The sequence below is a fragment of the Doryrhamphus excisus genome, chromosome 5, assembly GCF_030265055.1.
Source record: "Doryrhamphus excisus isolate RoL2022-K1 chromosome 5, RoL_Dexc_1.0, whole genome shotgun sequence".
In the NCBI taxonomy this organism is placed as follows: Eukaryota; Metazoa; Chordata; class Actinopteri; order Syngnathiformes; family Syngnathidae; genus Doryrhamphus; species Doryrhamphus excisus.
Window position 1 is genome coordinate 10,348,059 of NC_080470.1, and position 24,394 is coordinate 10,372,452.

The following is a 24,394-nucleotide window of genomic DNA, read 5'->3' on the forward strand; positions in this document are numbered from 1 at the left end:
CCTCTCTAAAATACAGAGAAGCCAATCCTCAGAGGTGGCTTCTCTAAATATGTGGCTATTGTTGTGTGTATATGTGTGTGCGTGTGTGCCACAATAGTGTAGCAGAAAGAGCAATGTCAAGACAGAGAGAAAATATTGCGACATAGTGACGGCACCAACAGTTCACCATATATCTGCTCTCGTCTATTTCTAGCTGCTTCTTTGCTCCAGTGGGGGCATGTGTGTGTGTGTGTGTGTGCTTGTGTGTACATGTGTGTGAGGATTCATCTGTTTTCTGAGGAGCACAACACTGCAAGCCGCCACAGCAGCAAGTTACATCAACATGCCACGACAGCCGTCACGCTGCACACAGAGACATATACACACCAGAGGAACAGTTGTGTTTACACATTGTCACTGTCGCCACATTGTCATATAGTGCCGCACAGAGCCACATGCATCACATATAGCAGAACACAGGAAATGTGCCATTGTGGCTTCCTTGCAAATAGTAACATCAATGTGTTGGTCAGTTCACCCTGAGCTAATAAATTCAATGAATGTAACCCTATTAGAAAAAGATGAGTTGTATGTGTTTGTCTGCTGTGACACTATTTTTTTGCCAATACATTTTAGACCTCACCAGAACATCTTCCTCATTCTGGTCACAAACAGGAGCATGGACATCTCCATCACTGAAAACGCAAGGCTTATCATCAATCAATGAATGAGGAAGCACGGCACATGCTACCAAAGCTTTGGACTAATTAATAAATAGTAAATCGATTGTGCTAACTTTTTAGCTCTACCTACATATATCTTAATCTTCTTCTTTCTCTTTGGGCTTTTCCCTTCAATCAATCTCCTCCATCCAACACCAACGACCCTCATGTCCTCCTTCACTACATCCATAAACCTCCTCTTTGGCCTTCCTTTACGCCTCCTACCTGGCAGCTCTAAACGCAGCATCCTTCTACCAATATATTCACTATTTCTCCTCTGGACATGTCCCAACCATCTCAGTCTGAATTTACTTCACATATATTTTAGTAAGATATTTTTATAATACAGTTTAATTTAAAATGTTAATTCTGCAATATAGTATAAGGGGCATGTGACAAAATAAATGAATTATATTATGAGAAATAGTTTTTGAGATAAAAGTTCTATATTTTCTAAGTTTCTAAGTTCTAAGTTTAGTATTTTTTATGAAAAAAGTAGTGAGAAGATGTGTTTTTCAGGAATAACGGTACATTTTCAAGAAATGAAATTATATTGTTAGAGAAAAATAGATACATTTTCTCGCCCAATGACAGCTGGGATAGGCTCCGGCACCCTCTGTGACCCTTGTGAGGATAAACGGTAGAACATGGATGGATGGATATATATTTTCAAGGGAAAATGCTTTTTAGGGGAAACAAGGGCAGCGTTTTCAAGAAGAGAAGGAAAGAGAGAAGGAAAACAGGTTGAAATTTTTGGAAGGAAAAGTTGGGGAAAGTTGTTGTATTTTCCAAGTTTGTATCCAGAAAAAGGTGGTATATCATAACCTACTCTGCGCCTTTACAGTTTAAAATTGCCAATACTGTAAGTCTAGTTTCTTCCTTGTTATTAGTAAGAGTTCAATCATCCAATCGTACAAAGAACACCATACAAGAGATGTGAAGATTCTCCACATTCACAATTCACCTAAGTGGTGTGCATGTCACAAATGCATGTTCCTTAACTCACAGACCTTAGCATTCTTTTGGAGCAAATTCTCGCCGATTGTTGGGTCCAGTGTCTGTTTTTAGGCTGTTTGCAAGGAGGAACCATGAGATAAAATATTAAAATGAAGAAACTAAGAGACGTCACTGCGGCCGCTATGAAAAATTAAAACACGGTAGAGCAGTAAAGATGGGCTTTTGTGGTTTAAACACTAATAGTATATTCAAAACACATGCTACCACTGTTATTCAAAGGATAAATCTTTTAAAGAAAAAAAAAAGACCATGCTTCTTTGCCACAATCATTTAACTGATAGGAACACGCAGTTTTGTACCGCATGCACAAACACACACTCCTGTTTTCCAAAGGCTAAATTCTAATGAGTTCTCTCTCTCTCTCTCTCTCTCTCTCTCTCTCTCTCTCTAGCTACAAGGCTTCACATCCTGCCAGCACCAATTGGCTTCATGCTGACCAGTCCGCTCTATTCCCACCCCCACTCAACACACACACACACACACTCCAAACTCATACACCTCCAACCTTCACACAGTGTACCATTGAATAATTCAGACTTTTGCAGCAGATCGCACGAGCAAGTTTGGCTCATGTGACGGTTAAGCAGAAGAACGGTGCAGAGCATGCAAGATTACGTTTTGTTTTGTTTTGTTTTTTTTTTAATGTTTTTCCAAGAGCAGAGCTCAACGGTGTGTCAAGGAACAGCCCAATGGTGCGGCAGCCTCCTCGTCTCCCCCAGCTGCAAGGTCGGCCACACTCCTCGTACATCCCATTGAGGCCCAGTATAATGTAAAGATAGTACCGCCTATAGTAATACCCATGCACCTGTATGCAACTTTTTAAAGACACGTCACAGACGCAAAAAGATCATGAAAAAAGCAATGGAGGAAGAAGGAGGCAATTGAGAGGGTGGGGATCTATTTAGTGTTGACATTGCAGGAGGCTATGTGTGCATGGTGTGTGTCTGTGTGTGAGTGTCACAACATAATCCTCTCCCTGCTCTCATTGGGGTTTTAATGCGGGTGCTATTTCCATAAACCCACCTCCTACATCACTGCCAGACTCTTACACTTGCACCCCCATCCTAGGTCGAGTATAATAATAAAAAGGCCTGCTACTGAATGGATGCAACAGAAACAGTTAAATAGTGTATGACAGTACATGACATGTGGATGTGACTTAGATTATGTTGGCCTTGAAGTCACCAGGATTTGGGGGAGTGAGGACACTATGGGTGAGATAAGGCACCTACCTACCAAGCGGTACAAGTTACTTCAGCTTGCCACAGTACGGAACACGAAATCTTTGAGTCGCACTTCAGTGTTTCCATGTAGATTGAGTGACTCCATAATGTTGGAACCTATATTTGTGTTGCTATGGTTATCATCACACTTTCCGATCCACCTTTACCAATCCCCACCCATTAAGCCACTTCATGGCGAGAAGAGTGCTATTTTTTCCTGAAGTACAGAAAAAAAGTAGCACGTCACATCACACATCGCATGGGTTTTCTCTGGGTACTCCGGTTTTCTCCCACATTCCAAAAACATGCTAGGTTAATTGGTGAGTCCAAATTGTCCATAGGCATGAATGTGAGTGTGAATGGTTGTTTGTCTATATGTTCCCTGGCTGGCGACCAGTCTAGGATGTACCCTGCCTCTCGCCCAAAGACAGCTGGGATAGGCTCCAGCATACCCGCGAGTGAGGATAAGCGGCATAGAAAATGGATGGAAGTAAAAGACAAAAGTAACATAAATAATAATATTAAAAACATGTTAGGGCCTTACATTTTTTTTTATAAATAAATTACATTATCAGAAAAAGTTATTTATTTGAAGAAAAAAAGTTTCATAATTTTGAGAAAACTAAAATATTTATTATTACTATCATAAATCAAATTCCTAATGTTTTTTAAATGTTATAAGTTTATGACTTTATTCCTTGGTATAATTTTCAGTGTGAGAATAATTGTCAAATCCAATAAAAATGTGTCCTGTGTTTAATTAAACCAAACTAAGCTGTACAATCATTTTGTTCTTTCCGTTGTACTGTATGTATACTTTAGGTACCACATCAAAGTGGTTGGTGCCCTAATAGGAGGTTGCCAAAAAAAAAAATGAAACACTCAAAGGACGGATGGATGGTAGACACTAGACTCATGCAGAATCCTTCTGTTATTTATATTCATTCCAGGGTGTTGTGTTCACTCTATGAATAAAGACTTCCATGCGCTAATTTGCCACAGGAGGATGCAAACATACTCGCAGTTATTACGTAATGAAAAAAGTAGCTCAAATACAAAGACAAATAATATATTCAAAAGTGGTGGGTGGTGTGTCATCACGGCAAGCTGCCACATGTGCATGTTTTACTCCCTGCCTATCTGCATCTGCACTGGCTGCAAATAGATCCAAGCAGTGTGCACATACACACCTGTTTGGTTGTCAGAGCTTCTCGTTGGGTTTTTTTTTTTTTTTGCGGGCAAACTCACATGTCAGGCACTGCCGTCCCTGGGGTTCCTCATGATATCAGCACTATATTCCAGTCCAGTGCATGTTCATTAGGCCATGCTGTTCCTTTCAGCGGCTAACAAGATTAAAGAGTGCGTAACACAAATAAGAGTACAACCAAGAACTCCCAGCAGGGTCCAAACATCTATTTTAAGGCTATCAGATCTCCTGACAGTGAAAGGACACTTTTGCACCCTCTTCATGGTTTGGACTAAACCATCTGTGCCTTCTAGTTTCCATATGGAGAGAACCTAGTACGTATCCAACAAACAATAAAAAATGTTAGAGATGACTACTTGTCTTTACTTGTACTATGTGACATATTGTTCATTCTGGCTACTGTGGCTAAATGCTGATTGAGGCACAATGAGATTTCTAGATGAGGTTATGAAGTATGAAAGAGGGTTTTAATAAAGAAGATCATCATAAGTAATGCCAAAGATCTATTGTCTCCAGAAAACAGTGTGAATGAAACAGGGCATTTTATATTGTAAATATGTATACATGGCGTACCCCGTCTCCCGCCCAAAGTAGGATAGGCTCCAGTATACCCCTGCATACCGCCAGTGACGAAAAAGCAGCATAGAAAATGGATGGATGAATAGTCTTAGTTTTAGATTCATTCATTCATTTTCTACCGCTTATCCTCACGAGGGTCGCGGGGGTGCTGGAGTCTATCGCTACCTAGCTTTCTTCGGGCAAGAGATGGGATACACCCCGAACTGGTCACCAGCCAATCACAGGGCACATATAGACAAACAACCATTCACACTCACATTCATACCTATGGACAATTTGGAGTCGCCAATTAACCTAGCATGTTTTTGGAATGTGGGAGGAAACCGGAGTACCCGGAGAAAACAGAGAGAGAACATGCAATCTCCACAGAGAGATGGCTGAGGGTGGAATTGAATTAGCTGTTTGGCCTGCACGATAACCACTCCCACGTTTTAGATTCTATTATATTATATTTCATCAACAATCTGAACTAATATGAACAATTACAGTGCTTTAACCAGCTTTCTCTTCACAGGTTTTCTTATTGTTAAAGCACAACAATCATCCTTTTTCTTTCTCTTCTACCACCAAAAATACACTACTCGATTGGCTGGAGTGGGGGCACGTGTGAGGAGCTACAAAGCATGTGATTTTGCTGGAAATCCTTCAACATTTGCATGAGTTAAAGCATTAAATATGGTCGGGTGCCTACAGAAAGCCATCTAAATCCAAATCTGGACCGGGGTCTACCTATTGAAGACCACAGGTCAAAAAGCCCAATGGCATAATATTAATGGCCCACACTGCCTCATGTTTCCCGGGCCCACTAAGTGAAGCTGAAAGGACGGCAACAGCGAAGTAGGCGCATACAGCACGTGAACCCTCCGACAGCCTTCAACGCTGGCTTGTTCTATTTCTATGACACGCTCTAGCTCAGCAAGAGAGGGGAGCTGGGAGCTGTGGACGTGTCCAAGAAGTCAGCATGAAAGGTTATATGAAGCACGATTGAACAAGGTACATGAAAAGGGTTTCAAACTGCATGTTGTGCAATGTCGTGTCTTCTAGGGTGCGTGCGTGTGTAAAATGCAACGCTATATTTGAAAACAAAATGGCATGAAAATGTCATCATGGTGACCTTCAAATGAAATAAACGAGTAATGTAAGAGTGTTATCACTCCAGTCAAAATTGAGTGCTTGTCAAGGAGCTTAACATTACATACAGTAGATATAAAAATAAAATAATCACGTCACAAAAAGAAAAATCTGACCATGGTAAGCTACCATTTTTAGAGACATAAATGTGTCTATCATTATTCATCCCTATTCTGTCTATTAAAGTTTACCTATGATGCTTTTTCCACGTTTCTGACCAATGAATGTAGTTAGAATGTTCTATTCTCGTGTTAAGTTTCAGATAATGAGGTTTGCGTAATTGGAAGTTTGGGATGGCTCTGAACACTCGGCTTCAGAGAGTTGTTTTCTAACACCAGCTCACTGTGACTCCAAAGTGGCAAGCATCAGGCAGAAGTGGTTGGAGTTTCAGATTCCAGAGGAAAAATATGAGACTGTTATGTGAGCATGGGCAATGTTGGACTATACGAAGCTGGACTAGCCGCCAAACTGCTGGTGAAGTCTGATACCTTTCCAACGTTGCTTGGTTATTTTGAAGAATCAGAAGTACAAGCTAACAGACCGTTTTGGAAAGCCAAGGAAATACAGTTGGAATGGGTCCAGATTCTGGAAGAGCTAGAAAGCTTTCTGTGTGGGTTATCATGTGTAGCTGCATTGTAAATGATATGCATGTGCAAAGGAGCATAATAGGTCATAATAGGTATTTAAATCGTTGATCTGTTTATTGCAGTACTGCAAGTAGCCACTGAGGGAAAATTGGCAGTATGAGGTTTTCACACTTTACTCTATTGAATGCCATTTAGAAATCCTGTCCATTTATATTTTTCAACAATTAAATAAAATTAAGTAAAATTAAAAATGCATTAAATTAATTGATCAATTCATTTATTTCCAATATATCTTTAAAAATTTAACAAATGCAAATTTTACAACCCAAATGTATGTTGAAAATTTAAATAATAATAATTCTGGACTGCGTGTTTTTGTAACATTATCTTACTTGAATCAGTAGATGCAGGCCTTTTACTTGATTTCTTTGTACTTGGAAGTTGTATATGGCTAAAGAGAGTTCCTCCTATCACTTGGCTACACAACCAACCTAAGCCACCATGCAGAGCTGAAGCATAGCACTGGAAATGATCTCAAATCTCTTGAGCAAATGATGCATTTATGTTGCATGCTTCTACCCTTGTCATAACCTTTCTGGGGGAAAAAACAGAATCACTGTATTGAATGGCTTCACAGGAATGAGGCAGCATATGTCTAATGTCCTCTAGAGAACAAGACACAATGCAATCGTAGAAACAAGACCTTCAAAGGCTGAAGCTGCTGATTGAATTGCTTTCCAGTGTTTCTCATCTCATATATTTTATGAGCAGAGAGGTGGAGGAGACAGCACTTACCCCTGGGAGTGTTTTCTGTTCATGGAGGGCGTTCTGGGCTTTGATGGCGGACTCTCGGGCGCAGTAGGTGAGGAAAGCGCAACCTGTAAAACAGGAACACAACGTTAAGAACAAAAACAAGCAAAAAAAGGGTCATACAGGAGCTCTCAGCCGAGCCACAAATATCTGTCAAAGCCACACCACATTGATACATAGTAAATGGTGCGAATACAGTAGCACAAACATGTCTATTTATGTTTCAAAATGGATCAATTTGCTTGGTTTTAGTTCTCTAAAAGTGGGTCGCAAAGGCTGCTAGAGTATGCGTGCATTCACTAATGGCCGCCCATGCACACGCCACACAACATCTGTCACAGAAGAGACGAGCGATGAGGAGAAACCAGATGGAGTATTGAGGCAATCATTTTCCCTGTGACTGTCTGAATAAATAGATTTGCTTGTGTTCTATTAATGAGGTTCACATGGGTTGCCGTGAATCAGATTTTCTGCCCTTCCCGATAATGCTTTACTGGATCTTGTTTTCCACCTTCGAGTGCATTCAAGCAGGTGGTAATGTACTGTAGGCTTATAATGCAAAAGAGACTTTTTTAATGATGTTATAACAGTAATAGGTGCCACTAGTGTCTGTTTATGAGCACCAAACTTAAGGAAAATATATCACATCCCTCATTTTTTTGCTCCTTTGAGAGAAGCAGTCAATTATGAATTTATGGCTTTTTATGACATGGACATGTCACCACACTATAAATGGAAAGACAACTTTGTAAGAAAAAAATGGCTTCACCACACATCTTAAAATAAATCTCTACAACTCTCTAACCTAGAATAATGTTGCTGTTAAAATGTGTTAAAATGTTAGCACTGTGCTGCAGTTGCTCACATTTGTGTCCTCCTGTCCAACTCCTTAAAGGGAACTAATTTTACTTTTTTGTGCCCGGTCTACCCCGCCTCTCGCCCGAAGACAGCTGGTATGGTTCCAGCACACCCGCGACCCTAGTGAGGAGAAGCGGTATAGAAAATGGATGAATGAATGTATTCTTGTGTTAAAGCGTCAGATAATGAGATTTTCGCATTTGGAAGTGAACGCTAAAAGAAGTTTTGGTTGGCTCTGCATGCTTGGTTTTACAGAACACAGATGTTCTACTGACATAAATGTGATCCAGACTTCCTTATATGGGTGCAAATTGCCTGCACTCTGTAAACACACGGAAGTCCTCGACAGTTACAGAATACACATAAAAAGTGGACAAAATAACACTTCAAACACAACTCATTAATGCTTTTTCCTTAAATAATCCGTCACGTGTACCACACATGCAGAGATTTTTTTTAAAACCATTTTTCCATTCTACCATTCCCTTTTGCTATGCGTGGGTAAGAAAGAAACGCCCCCTCATCCAGGGTCATGACCTTCGAGGTGGCTGCCTATAAAAATGGTGTCAGGGTGGCCTCCAGTGTGTCACTGCAGCCCCAACCTAATGATTTCCAATGACCGCCATGCAAATCACTCAATCACTCACACTCGACCTCACACTGCCTTCTTTGCACGCATCATCATGAGTGCTAACATTTTAAAAAAAAGTGTGGCCCGCAGGTTTTTTTGTTTTTTTTATTGGCCCTTGGGTATCCTGAACATATTACTAATACAATATGGCACTATTTGCTTTTTCACATATAACACACATGTAAGATATTGATGTTTTCTTCAAATAGCGTAGCATATCTTAGACTTCATTCAGCCTACATCCTTCATTTTTTCTGTATGCGGCCCCCAGTGGAAAAAAGTGGGCACACCCCCACTATAGGGGTTTAAGAGGAGGGAATTTACGTTCACTCTTTGCATTACAATTGCAACATATTGTATTTGTTGTGCAGCACAAAGGGCACAGAGGATAAATTAACAACAACCCCCAAACAAAGCAAAGTCCCGAACTCCATTTACATGAGATTCTGTGCTCTTTAATACATAGCTTGATAAGAATTGGCAGGCAACAGGCAAACTTGCTTTACCGACAGCATAATTGGAAGCCAAACAGGTGCTGTGCTGCATGGCATAGCAAAGTGTGAGAGAGGGGGCTGGGGGCATGATGAAATAGTTTGAAATCCAACAAGAAAGCCACGGCGGCATCGGGACCCTGCTGACAAAGCAACAGGGAAACCTTCCTATTGTGAGGAGATGATCCTGTGCATCGTCTGATAGAAACCTTTAAACAGCCTTATCTACCACATTGATTTCACAAATTCCTCCTCTGCTTTTCTCTTTGCAGCTGCCAAATCTATCTCTTCCTTGCAACGCGCCCCAGCTTCCTAATGATATATTTTCATGTGCACCACACTGTGTGTGTGCCTGTGTGTATGTGTGTGTGTGTACTGGGAAATAGGGCCGAGTCTCTTCATCTCCACTGTTGAATTGCCATGTAATTAAAAAGTGAATAAGTGAGTGAGACAGAGGGAGCATGGTGAGATGAAGCATGCAGCCAAGGAGGTCTTTGTAAGCTCACCATGAACAAAGTTTGGCATGGGGAATATTCTGGTAATTACTTTGTCCATAGCCTTAACCACATCTAGCATAGAAGTTATCCTAGAAGACTTTACTTGCATCTATCTTTCTTGTCTATGTGAGGTTCTGCTAGTCTCAAGCTGTCTAAAAGACTGTGGATCGAACAATTAGAAACTAAAGTCAGACGGACCTTCTGTTTTGTTTAACTATTTGCAAAAAATAAACTTGCAGAGGTACGTGTTGCAGCAAGTTGTACGCTCTCACCAGAACAAGATAGTAAGTGGTCAACACATGTTAGGGGACTTGTTATGCTTTGTACACTTTTCTGACCGATAAATGTAGTTACAGTGTTGTATTCTCGTATAAAAGGATGCCAAATTTTCAGATAATGAGGTTTGCGCATTTGGAAGTGAGGCCTGAAAAAAGTTTGGGGTAGCTCAAAACGCTCGTTTGAAAAGGCGTGGTAAAACTGGCCCTTTGTGATGTCACAGAGGGGCGGACACTTCAGTTCATCAATAGCTAAAAAGTTATTTTTTTATCATGATTATATTTCTCTAAACACGTGTACACGCATTAAAAGGAGAGAAAACTGAAGAAACAGGTTGTCTAATAATGACTGTATAGCTGTACAATAATTATAGAACAATATACTGTAGTTATACAGCAGGTGCATGGTTGTGTCTATAGTTAAGCATAAATTACATACCACGGCATTGTCAAGTGCAGTTCTGGGACAGACTGAACTGCACATCGCTTTTCACTCCCTTTGTTGACCGCCCCTTTGAGAGGCCGGCAGAGAGCCAGGCTGCCCCAGGTAATAAAAAAAAGTGTGAACTCGTTCGCACTGTGCCATTTTCCTCGCTACATGGGGGGAAAAGTGTGAAGGTAGCAAAAAAAAACAAGTGAGGCGGTCCTGCTGGCAACGCATCTTGCTTGTTTCCTCCCCTCTCGGACATTATTTGCCATCTTTGGAGAATGGGCGGCTAGATGACTTGTGTTGCACTTTGCACTTAGTAGGAGGGTTGCGATATAGTCAGTTTACGAGATGAGTTGATACATGAGATTGGGTGTATAAGACAAGTCAAGATGAGATTGTAACACTACTTTTAAGCAAAGTAAAGATTGTCTATGCTCTCCTGCACTTTGTGACAAAGACACTGTATGACTGACAAAAGGGCTCACACCGTTCATGGCGTTGTTCTAAAGGAAAAGTGTGTCAAGGTTTTGAAACCAATGCACAGCATGAACCCCGTTTTCCGCGTGCACATGGCATAAGGGCAAGCACTAAGCAGGATGTGGTGACGTTTCGAGGCTTGCGATGTGATTAGCTGTCGGGCAGCGGCTAAAGCTCCGGTCCCAACCTGCTGGACTTCCAAGTGTGGGCAAAATTTGGGGATGAGTACCGCCTCAGTATGGATTTGGGAGCATGTAGACACGATGTAGCACTTTTCGTGCAGGAGGAACTTTCGTTGTGCGTTGGCTGCGACGTGTGACGTGCGTGCCCTCTGCAACCACTTCTGTGAGAAAGCAAGTGGTGGGTCTCAGCACTTCCTCAGTGTGGCTGTCCAATAAGCGCCACACCTCACGTGGACCATGACGAGTGAGCGTGTGCGCCACGCTGACGGACGAGTGCCAGCATTTGGTCTCCTTTCCAGGATGCCGAGGGCACAGAAGAGAGAGTCGGCTGCATCTGCGGTTCAGAAGGCAACTGATGTAGCGGGAGGGGCCCAGCAGAGGCGGGCAAACGTGCTTTTCATTCAGGTTTTTAGTTAATAATGTGAGAAGACTAGAAATAAATATATTGTGAAATACAAAACGGGAGTTGTGGATACCAGCATTTTGTTCATGTCCTGGTAAAACAAGCAGATAAACTTTGTTTGGCTTGAAATAAGATATGACAATAAATGTTACAAAATGAGTAGCTCTTGGCCGTTTTCATTTTGTAAAAGTAGCTCTCACAAGAAAAAACCTTGGCGACCACTAATGTAGCCAGTATTTAAATAATTACACATAATCGGTATTGGCCGATTTCATTCACGGTTAAACAGGTTCGGTATATGCAGCATAAAACCCTGATTCGAACATGCCCAGTTTCCATCTTTTGTCCCAATGACTGAGGACCATTGAAATATCACCATGTCCACCTCTCTGTCTTAGCCAATGAGAACCATCAGTAGTCTTAGTGAAGTTGTTTTTTTTTTGTCTATGTAAGAAAAAATAATTTCCCCTTGTGGGACTAATAAAGGCATGTCTCTCTCTCGTTTGAAAAAACTGAAAAAATGTGTTTTTTATTTTACTGTAACAGTAGCAACTGAGATTTGACATCACACACTGCAGTCATACTGCCAAGGAAATTGTACCATTTCCACCCCCCTCTCCTGCTGTCTGTCTAGCCACAGTCATCCACATCACAGCGCAAGTTCACCTGACTGTCAGGTGGTCTCAGGCATTGAGAGGCTACTAAAACATATGCAGTGCAATGTATTTTTTTAACTGAAAACATTTGTGTTCTTACCTTTTATTTGTGTATAAAGTGCATGCAGCCTTTCCTTCGCCAGGAAAAGTTCTGGTCCATTGTTGTCTCAAAGTTTGACCACCTTCTGGTGAGTTTGGGTATATAGTCCTCCATGGATATATTGAATGCGTTTTGTTCGCAGCTAGTTAGTCCTAGCAGACAAGCACGTGGAAGGACGTCAGTGATTGTACCTTCCAGCTCAGGCGCGCCCCCACCCCTTCAGGAGGTATGCGGTACTGCATGTCATGGTGCGTAAGAAATGTTTCTCCATCATTATATTATTGGTGACATGCTGGCCAACTGAAAGTAGCAAAGCCAACTCAGTGTGCACTCAGACGGCTTGTTGAAAACATTGGAATCATATAGGAAATATATTTATAATCTAATCAAATCGACAAATATTAATATTAATGTTATGTGATATCTATATAGAGTATTTATATAACCGATGTGTTAAATTAGTTGATTGAATTTCACCAATAATTCATTTCATATATGTATTTGTCGCAATATGCATCTTTTTTATTGTCAGTTATTGTATTTGCACTTCTCTATTTGCACTTTCTCTTTCTTTGACATCGTTGTGATGTCACTTCCTGCCATTCTGGCGCGCTCCGCCTTTTGATGATGAGGTATGTTAGTCGGTGGCAACAATAGTTGACTGCATTAAGTTTGACTATATTAGGCATTTCATTCCAGTATGTGTTTTTTGTATTATGTGCAGCATTTAAAGACAATTCATGAAAGTTACTGCTATTAGTTAAGCTAGTTTTTAGGAGTTCGTTTTTTTTCATGTGGTGTTTCTTTTGTAGGAGACGTTTGCATGACAAAGTATTGACGTTGCTGCACATTTTATATGTTGTGCACAGAAAATAAACGCCCCCTCTGGTTGGCGAGAGAATTGCAGCCTTTCCACCTCGTCATTCACAACCAAAGAACACAACGCAGAGCTTATTTTTAGCCAGTGTCAGCACAGACCGGCTACATTTACATAAATATTTGAAAAGAAAACGCAAGAGTTGTTAGATAGATAGATGGATAGTGTAGTGCAGTGTAGTGTAGTGTAGCGTAGCGGCAAAGGAAGCCCAGGCATGCATCATCAGCACTGAAAGAATGCGATTATGTCCTGAATCATTGGCTGGAGGGGAAGCAAGAGGGAGGCTCAGAGGCACAGATTGACCATGAGGGGCGTAATCACAGTGGTCTCTGAGAAGCTTTTAACTCCTATAATCACTCCCTTACCTTGGAAAAATAACGATTCCCGAACTGATCACGGTCCCAAAAAGAGTAAGGTAGGAGTGTAATAAAAGAAGAAGAGCACGCTCCTTCCCGGCCCACCGAAATGCTCTCACTCATTGTTCTGACAACAATATTTTCTCTGCCTGGGCCTAATGGCCTTGTAATGAGTGTTATAATGTAAGCTGTAGCCTTGCGTAACCTGTAAACCTTAATGAAGTCAGACAGCCACCTTAAAAGGGGGCTGAAGGAGGGGTCAGCACAGCTCAGTCACCATCGCCTGATCTCAAAGCCCGCTACATCCTTCCATCGGGGTGTCGTAAATCACTGTAGCCCACTCATCTTTCAAGCTTCAGGCTCCAACGTCCTCCCCCATTTCTCCTTTCACTGACCCCTCCCTGTCACCCCTCACCTTGAGCTATGGTTGGAATTAATGAACATGCATGACCGAACGCAAAAAAAGCAGCACAGGCATCCATCAAGGGTGTATGAGCACAGAGACACGCTATGATACTATATTTGTTTTTTGTTTTGTTTTATTATGTACAGTGTCACGCCGAAACACATGACATTTAATAGCCTGTTGGTCACCACATTCTTCACTACTACAATGTAAACCATCAACCTCAAGATACCAACCACAAGATGGCAGTAGCTGCGTTTGGTACATTGAGTGGTCAGAATCCAGCACTTTTTTTTTACCTCTATATGCTCTTTAAAATGTTGGTTGCACTACTTAACTGTTGATGTAAAGTTCAGGCGTGTTATACTTGTGGTACTGTTGTTTACAGTGAGGTCTTCATTAGTATTAACGCTGGTTGAGTGTCTTACCGCTAACACAATATTGGTTCTGTTGCTGCTGTGTTGTGTAATATTCATTAATTCATTCATTTTCTACCGCTTTTCCTCACGAGGGTCGCAGGGGGTGCTGGAGCCTATCCCGGCTGTCTTCGGGCGAGAGGCGGGGTACACCCTGGACTGGTCACCAGCCAATCACAGGGCACATATAGACAAACAACCATTCACACTCACATTCATACCTATGGACAATTTGGAGTGGCCAATTAACCTAGCATGTTTTTGTAATGTGGGAGGAAACCGGAGTACCCGGAGAAAACCCACGCATGCACGGGGAGAACATGCAAACTCCACACAGAGATGGCCGAGGGTGGGAATTGACCCTGGTCTCCTAGCTGTGAGGTCTGCGCGCTAACCACTAGACCGCCGTGCCGCCTTGTTGTGTAATATACTTGTTAAAAAAAGATAATGTGGTCAAAAAGCGCTACAATTTCCATTTCCACTTTCTTGTTGATTCTAAATCGTTATTAAAGTTGAACAAAATAACGTCTTATATATAATTAGTTTTCACTAAGCCACTACATGAGGCATTACAGTGGTTCTGACCTCCGAGCAGGCTTGAATGCAGCAATAGTCGAGAGACCCTCCCCTGGTATCCTCTCTGACCCCTGAGAGAAAAGACCTGAACCATTGATTTGTTGCTACTCACTCACACACAGACTACACTTGCCTCCCAGTAGCAGTCAAGCAGATCCATAGGCGGCGCATCCCAAAGGAGCGCCATGTCGTGTACTTACATGCCGTACATGTGTTAGGGTGAGGCGTGCGCGGCGTAATAAGGCTGACAAAGGCAATAAATTCTTTTTTGAGATGCTCTGCGGTCCGAGAAGGATCAATATTGGGGTAAAGAAGCCATCATAAAAAAGAAGGATGCACTGACACAGTGAGGCAGGGAGTAATTCTCCCAATACTTAAGACTATATACACTGCGGGGATAACAACATTATGGCACGGCTGGATTCCATTTCCAACTGGCTCCTAATAAAGTTATCCAGGGGGATTGCTGCCTCTTTGAGAGATGACATGACAGATTGCAAGTGGTCATCCGTCGTCAAGTCGGCCAGAATCTTTTCAATACGTGACTGTAGCCCTGAGAGCACATTGGCCAATCTTTGCTCTTTATTTGTTGTCGACTTTCCGAGTACTCTATCCTGCTTCTTCTATTAAAGTCAGTGCCAGCTCTATAAATACATCTCATGGCCAACATCCCCCGATGAGGGAGCTAATTGACACAGTTAATGGATGGACTTTCACAGAGCTGTAAATAATGTGGAGGTTGCCACTTAGCGCCTCCTGCTGTTTTACTTCTGGGAGGCCAAAGAGAGTGAACCTGCCAAGTCCCGTCTCTACAGCCCCGACATGTCACTCCCTCCCTACAAACGAGTAAGCTCTTCCAGGATTTTTTTTCCCACAAAAATCAATACTCCGTACCACTCTCCAACCTTTGCAGGGGAAATGCCGAAAAACAGCATCTTTTGGGAAAAGATGCAAGAAGATACCAGAAAATCATACATTTTCTTTATGCTTAAACTTTACCTTTGAGATTTGACACTATATTACTGCAACCCCCCTGATTTTGTGGATTATGTAGAATGATTTTGTTTATTTCCATTGTGTGATTATTACCTTAATAACTGGTGGGAGGAACAATCACATTGAGATTGGGCACCTGTGAGTGAGCAATTATTTCTGGTTCTCATTAGCAACTAGTGGGAGGAACGATTGCATTGAAATTGGGTTGAGGAGTTGACTAAGTGGATTACTTCAAGTGGTTGTGTTTATTTTTATTACGCAAGGTGGCGGTTATCATTAATAAGTGGCAGGAGGAACAACTATATTCCTCATGCAATACTGGGTGCTTGAGCCATTGTTAGCCACGTTAACAGAGGAGCAGCGCTTGCGGGAGTGCAGAGGACTTATCTGGCTTACAGCCATGAGTTCCTTATACGGATAAGGAAGTGAGCCCCTCTGTGACATCACAAAGGGGCAGTTTTACCACGCCTTCTAAAACCGAGCGTTTTGAGCCATCCCAAACGTCATTCAGGGCTCACTTCCAAATGCACAAACCTCATTGTCTGTAACGTTGGCATCGTTTAAGACGAGAATACATTTTAACTTCATTTATAGGTCAGAAAAGTGGAAAAAGCATAATAGGTCCCCTTTTTAATGGACAGAATAGGGTGTTATTTCATGTCTAGGAGGGCTCTAATGTTTAAAAAAAAAAAAACATTACAAAAGAACATAAACAGGCTTTCTATGCCCAACAAATAAAAATGTTCAATTTATAAAAAAGGAATCCTACTTTGCGGAAATACACTTATATATAAATAAACACTTGATTTGAACAACAGGAGCCATCATTTTCTTCTCGCCATTTTTTCCTGTTAAAAACACATGATGATCAAAATGTGTGGTGGCGTGTGTCAACACGAAGCAGAGGATGGTGAGAGGGCTTACATACATAAACATGCATGGAAAAACAAGCTGGAACCGGTTTTGTTAAAAGAGCAAATATAGCCATAACTTGTGAATTTTGTCATTAGATATTATTTAATGAGAATTGAGGTAAAAAGTAAACAAAAATGCTCACTTCACAACATTTCATGTAAATCTTTTTTTTTTCCTGCAAGCCAACAACAAACAGCAATGTGAGCACAGGCTCCAAAGATAAGAGTGTATTCTGTTCTACAGTAGACATATTAGACGTGACACTCCTGTCAATGCTCACCTTCTTTTAGGCCGTTTAAACCTCTGAGGAAGATCGATTGATCAGAGCAAAGACACAATCGTGGTTGACCGGCAGGCGTCAAACTGTCTGCTAACAAAGGGATCAGGTGCTCAGTGGCTTTGATACCACAAATTGAAAGCTACCTTTTCAAAGACGACGCTTCAAACGGACGACAATCGCTCAGATGGAAGGAGGAACATCTTTTGAGGAAGGTGAGCCAAAAAAGACACACTAAAAAGTCACACTTTATTGTTACACCGTGCATTTTCTGTTTTAGGTCATATTTGCTTTATTATCTCATATCTTTTTGCACTCTTATTATTATCAGTATAAATGGTCTTGATGACTCATGCTTACAAGAGGAACATATTTCAAAATCATCTAAAAATGCATACTGTATTGTCAGATTAAGATGTATACATAGTGCAGTGTTTTGGGGGGAAAATGGGATGGGGGGAGTACTCAGTGATGTCATGCCAGCAGCGCAGCAATGGCAGCTTAACCTATTTTCGGAAATACCACACAGTCTCTATTTATAACTGGCAGCCTTCACACATGCCTGACTGAACAATTACACACACATCTTTTGATTAAGGCTAAAGGCTAAAATTTAATTCACTTTTACTTGTGTTACGTGTTATTTAAAGACATTATTTTGAAAGTCTGTTTTTGAAATGAGTTACATCTTATAGTGTAACCTGGGAATCAATTAGAGCAACGAAGCTCTAAACAAAGGGAAAGAAAAGGAATCTATACGACGCACTCCTGACAAGGGAGTCAAAATTTGAGTATATTGTGTGAACGGCACATCAATAATGACTTCCACTGCAAGTCTTTTTACAGAATTAAATTACAGTTAATCTCAGAGCCCACTCAATAAAACCATGACCAGGTTTTTCTGTCTCCACCCCCAATATCCAGGATTAAAACAACGATCAATATGTACATAGAACAGGTGGCGCACATGGTGAACGAGTGGTTAATATGTAGGCCACACCGTCAGGAGATCGAGAAAACCTGGGTTCGATTCTCCATCTCTGTGTGGAGTGCATGGTCTATCTGCCTGGGTTTTTCTCCGGGTACATCGGGTTTACCCACACATTCCAAAAATATGCACAGTGACAATACCGTGACAAAACAGTCAGCTAAAAGCTCGCCAGCTCCAACCTGGTCTATTTTCGGTGCAGGTGATGCACACCTGGCACAGTGGTAAATTGGCTGACAGACGCGCAGTGCACACAGGTCACCAAAACCTCACAGGCAGGTTTTTGTGTCATTGTCCGACACATTTCAATGCAATAAACAATCACAGTAACCACTATTTAATAACCGTCTGAACCAGCATGTACATTTTGTATTAATTATCCCATCACATCTGATGATAGATAAAAAGATGGATAATGAGAAGTCGGAGTTGGAAGTGGAGGTGGAGATGGGCCATGGGTGGAATGAAGTAAAACATACCGTTTAGGGAATCCAAGGAAATAGAGCTCGAATAGGTGCAGATTCTGGAAGATCTAGAAAGCTTTCTGTGTGGGCTATCGTGTGTAGCTGCTCTGTCGGAGTCCACAACTCAATACAAAGGTTCAAAAATGATCATAATAGGTCCCCTTTAACTAGCCGGCTAGAAGGCGTTGATCCACACAACTAATCTCATTCTGTTTTCTGCTTTGAATACAGTATAAGGCCGCTTGTTGCCAGGCAGAATTTACCAGGCACATTCATTTGCCCAAATTAAAAGAAAAAAAGGCATACACATAATTTAGGGCAATTTCCTCCCCTGGGGACTGATAAAGTATTTCTGATACTGATTCAGAGGGCTGCGCTGCTACACACAGCAGAAAAAGTAAGGAACAGGAAGTCAAAAAGACACACCAAGGACATCACAACCACAAACTGCACAATATGGACTTTTACAGCTTGACCATCATCCAGTGTTACCAGGCTAAATTTTACGTACATATTTAACTGGGAATCATGGAACTGTCCATCATCATCCCAGCCAAGCCTTTCTATGTGCAATATCATCACATATGTCAGAGGTGTGTGCTGTGCTCTTTTGACATTTGCCATAAGACACAAGCAATAAGGCAATGACGTCGACGTTCATTACATCACCGAAAAGAGACTCAAGGGTGCTGACAAACCAAGACAAATGACTTTACACACGATGGCATGTCATGCTACATGCATGCATCTCAATCTTCATATCTTTCATTGTTATGTGGGAGAACCACAGTACCAATATACTGTATCCTGCTGGCTGAGAAGGAGGAAGAAAAAAAGTCAAAAGTTGAATAAATATTTGATTAGCTTATTCTATGATTTAATATGCTCCTGCTTGGCTGCAGTCGAAGGCAATATCGATGCTGAGTTTTCCTAATGCATTAAAACTATGCTGCCTTCATACTGATGCATATATCACCTTGCTTGGCCTGTATGTTGGCTAGGACTGTGTGTCTGACTGACAGCTGTCTGTCTGTCTACTCTAACACCTGTCTGGCTGGAGTCCTGTTTGTCTGTTTTTATACCTGTCTGTGGCACCGCCATCAACAACCTACCGGTTGTACCTGTCTGTGCCTATCTATCATCCTGCCCGTCTATTATTGCTGCCCAACTTGCTGCATCTGCTTGCCAACCTCTCTACCTATCCTTGATGGCTGTCTAATTCTCATCTTTCCTGTCTGTCTGCAACCTCGCCTAACTACAGTATCTGTCTGTCTCACTACGCCTGTCTGTTTATCCCAATGGAACTATTAAACTCCATCCACTGTGTGAGATCTGCATTCCGTGGAAAAAAAAAACTTTTTTCTAATTACAGCCGAAGGGAGAAGTTTTCTGCCTGTAATGTATTGTACATGAGGAAAGCCTTTACCTATTAATACCAATTGGGCAACAATAATTGGCAACCCTCAGATGTCGTGGGCAGAATTAATCATTGGAGAAGGAGGAGGAGGCAGACTAGACGGAATTTTTAATTGGCAGAGGCAGCCACTGTTTAGGGAAGGCAACCAGCTGATCACCCAAGGGACGCACCGCTTCAGACAATGCACATTTGCTAATCCTCTTGAGTCAACTTATTATGGCCATGCATTATTATCGCGCTTTACAAACTAATTCCATGTTCTCCCTCGCGGATTACCACAGGCAAAACACACGCAAAAAAATAACAGACAAAGGACGCGATGGAGTAAATTGCAATGAAAAGCTGCTGATGAATTGTGTGTTTGTATGTGTGTGTGTGTGTGTGTCCTTGTGAGGGGCATAACTCATATTTCCATCAGGATCCATACCTCATAATCCATTTTGATTAATAACATAATTTACTGTACAAAAACCACAATGTCAGAGATGGACAGTGACATAGCAGATTGATTATGTATCGTTAATCACATCACTAATTGGAGGATTGCTAAGGGGCTGAAGTGCTTCTGTGCAAACCTAATTAGATGTAACTTTAGCAACAAGAAGGGAAAGTCCCTCCTTTGATATGAAAGACGTTTTTTACATACAAGTACAGATTGTGGTTCAAATTCCACAGCCTCATCCTATCACCGTTTTTCAATAATAAATTAATAAATCATACTATTTTATGGTGGAATATTGTCTATATAGAATTTTTTTATGCATCTTTAAGACCATTTTACATCAATTAAGCATTTTCAAGCGTAAAAAGTTCAACTAAAATATAAGTATTGTTCATTAGGTGTCATATTACTGTAATGTTTGGTGAGCCATGCACCACACTGGAACAACAGACTTTTATTGCAGGTTTTAATTATCTCACAATAATAATACCCATATAATAAAAATAATAATAGTGACGTGGGATACTGTTACGGCCATAACCCATGCCAAGCTAAAACTCAATTCTGAACCCCCGACGTCACTTCCTGTCCTCCACACATCCGGAACACATTTACTGAGCCACAAACAAGCACAAGTTTTAATTATTTCTTAAATTGCAAATTTTATCTATGTTGGGTAATATGAGTGTAAATTATTATTTGAGGGCTCTAATAAATCATAAAAGCTATATTTAGAAGCTTGCAAACAGGTTTTCTATAACGTAAATACGAATATCTTCCATTTATAAATCAGGAATCCGACTTTGTGGAAATGTGCTTATCACGGTTGGATCTGGAACCAATTAATCATAATAAACAAGACAGTACTATACAGCAAATTTAGTACTATGAGATAAGAGCCATTACCGGAACGACCTGCAATTTAAAAACAAAAAGTTTTCGATGAATAGATCAATATTATAAACATGTGATAAAATAAATAAAAACAAATGTCATCTCATTTTTAAAGGGGCATAACAAGGGAATGTGCAGTATAAAAAAATATATAGATTCCATTTTAAGAAATGTTTTTTGAGATGAGGTGATATGTATTGTTTTAGTCCAATTATTTTTTGCAATTGTTTTGCACCAAAAAATAATAAATTTTAAAAAAATAATAAAAAATAATAGTAATAAGTCTATACTGGCAACACTTTTGAAAAGGGATATAAAGGATTTTAAATGACTTTTCATATTAATAACAATTTACTAAATTTAATCTTTTTAAAATAAACTTACACTGCCATTGTCTGATTTTTTTTAAGAATTATATCAATATTATTATTTTTATTTTGTTCAGTCCAATACCTTTGTTTAATTTTAAAAATATATATATTTCATACTAAAAAAATAAATGAGTCTACATTTTTTAAGGGTTACATGAAAGACTATGTCTTAATCCAAATAGTTTTTCTCAATAGCTATTTTATATTAATCAAAACTGACAATGAATACTTTACAATATTACAATTTGTTTATTTAAGGTGGAACGCAATTAGAATATCAAAGCTACTTCCTCTGCAAGCTAAACCCGCTGGTGATGGAGCCACAATCACTCCACAGTAAATGCTGCAATCATTACGCAACACAGGGCAATGACACGTTCACATGTGTTTGCACACACTCCAGCGCGCAATCACACACCAATGAATGAATAAATAAAAAGTCTTGCCCTGTTCATGTCTGGAATAGCAAATATAGAATTAGAAGCTCATGTCATCTAAGAATATCATGAGACCTGTAGATGCTGTTCTCAAGGTTTGCTTTTTCTTTGTTTTTTAGATTTGTTTTTACAGCAGTGGACTCACAGTCAAAGCTGTAAAACTCAAAATGTATTTTTTTCTATAGAAAGTAAACTTGGATACACTTTAAAGTAGTCCCTGTGCACTTTGTGAAAATTATTATTATTGTCTGTCATTATTGTCTGAATAGTTGGCAATGCAAGTCAGTAGCAGCATGAGCTGCATGAGTGCTGCCTGTACTGGGGGGCTGGACTTCATTGAGAGGAAACATGAATTTCAACATGTACTGTGAAATTGTGAAGCACAGCATGAGTCCCCCCTTTGGAAAAGTGGACTGCAAGGAGGTTTTCGAACTGTCACGATAAGGAGCCCAAACACACCTTCAAGATTACAATTGCCTTGCTGAGGAAGCTGAAGGTGAAGAGTATGGAGTATGGAGCAAGTATGTATCCTTCAGACCGAAACCCAATTTAACACCTTCTTCCAAAGTTTTTTTTCTCCCCGAAAACGTTTGGAGAACTACTTTGTCATAAATCACTGAATTAAATGAGAAGCATGTTTGTTCAAATTTTGAGGGGGTATCCAAAAACCAACAATACATAAACATATATACTTTTCATTTTCATCAAAAATAACAGAAATGTCTTTTTCTGACTAGATTAAATATTGGTTACTGTGGAAACCAAGAGACTCCACCACCATCATCAATGCATCTCAATTTGGGGGAGAACATTTGCAACGTTAGCTTCAGGGAAGTGCAAATCATCAAAGAGCTGATGATGATGGTGGTGATGATGGTGATGGGGGTGGTGGTGGATGGAGAACTCTGTGATGGACTGCAAAGGGTGAAGTCATTTTAAGAAATGAATTTCCCCCCTTTGGTGATTTACGCGCTGAGGCCTATCCATGGTAACCAACTTCATTACGGAAGGTGGAAGTTGTCAAGTGTGAACAGTGAGCAGCGTGGATTTACACCCACTGCCTCCTACTGGGTGAGAAGCTGGTGGGGGGTGGGGGGTGGGGCGTTCCACTCTCCGTGGAGACATCCGTCATGTTGTCATATACTTTGGGGAGCCTTCTTCTTCTGCTGCTGCTGCTACTATACTCCTCTGGTGGGTCAGTGAGGCTTTGAACTGGTTTTGGTCGCCTTAGCGCCTATAGCACTGTACTGTATATCCGGCTGATGTTGAGGGAAGCATATGGATGAATAAAAGATGAAAAGATGGCACTGGCTCTTTAAAAATGTATCCATTCCAAGCGCCTCTGCCCCACTTAGAAGGGGTGAAGCAATAAAATAACACTTGCTTAAGGCTAAAATGATCACCAAATGCGGGAGGAACCGGCGCGTAATTGCACAAACAGAGCATGCGTAATGCGCATCATCATGGCTTAAATGATCCTTATTCATAAGCAAAAGTGATAAAGTGATGTGGTTGTTTAAAAAAAGGCAATTAATGGAGTTGGAGGGTCGCCACGGTACCTTTGTGCATACCGGTGTAGCGGTCCTTGAGCACCGTCAGTTCGTGGATCTTCCCAAACTGTTCAAAGAGAGGCTTCAGGTCCTTCTCCTCCAAGTTGCGCGGAATCTGCCCGATAAACAGCTTAATGGCATCCTGGTCCTTCATGGCGCCGCTCTCCGGATGAAGTGAAATGGGTTCCGAGCCGTTCATGGGTTTGGGCAGCGTGATCGGCGGGTACTGGTGCTGCTGGTGCGGGATCAGGAGCAGTGAAGCTTGACTGTGTCCGCTGAAAAGGAGGCTGGAATAGTGTGGAGGAGCAGGATGCTGCTGCTGAGGAGGAGGATGCTGCTGCTGCTGCCTTCTTGTTTCAGTCTGAGTGAATCTGGCCATTCTGAGCTGGGAGCAGAGTGGATAATAATGACAACACACATACACACACTGTGTGAGAGAGAGCAAGCACTCAGCTGGAAACCAGGCTGACTTTCTAGCCGACACACACGCGCACACACGTACGCACACACACACATACACACAGCATAGAACGAGGCTGTGAGGAGCAGAACGGTGGACCATGAGCATGCACGCGATATTAGACGCTAGTGAGCGACACCGAGTGGTCATTTTTATTACTACACTTTAAGACAGATTAGTTTTGTGTAAAATGTGAAATGCAGCAACTTAAAAAAAAATGTTTTTTTTATTTGAACATATTCGGGCCAATATTGTTAGAATCTCAGGTGTCAACAACAAAGAAAAAATACCCAATTT

At 41.0% G+C, this 24,394-nt stretch overlaps 1 protein-coding gene across 8 annotated transcripts in view; it reads right to left on the reverse strand.

Annotated features, from left to right (window-relative positions):
- celf5a (cugbp, Elav-like family member 5a) overlaps nucleotides 1–24,113 on the reverse strand; it is a 222,400-nt gene extending 198,287 nt beyond the window's left edge. For 7 of the 8 annotated variants that reach the window (XM_058073577.1, XM_058073570.1, XM_058073572.1 and 4 more), the window contains exons 1-2: nucleotides 23,647–24,113; nucleotides 7,241–7,323 (exon numbers count right to left, since the gene is read on the reverse strand). In XM_058073577.1, coding sequence (XP_057929560.1) covers nucleotides 7,241–7,323; nucleotides 23,647–24,016 — 453 coding nt within the window. In that variant the 5' untranslated portion in view covers nucleotides 24,017–24,113. The remainder of the gene's footprint in view (nucleotides 1–7,240; nucleotides 7,324–23,646) is intronic. The other variant, XM_058073574.1, reaches the window with a different exon arrangement.
- Nucleotides 24,114–24,394: the final 281 nt, after the last annotated feature.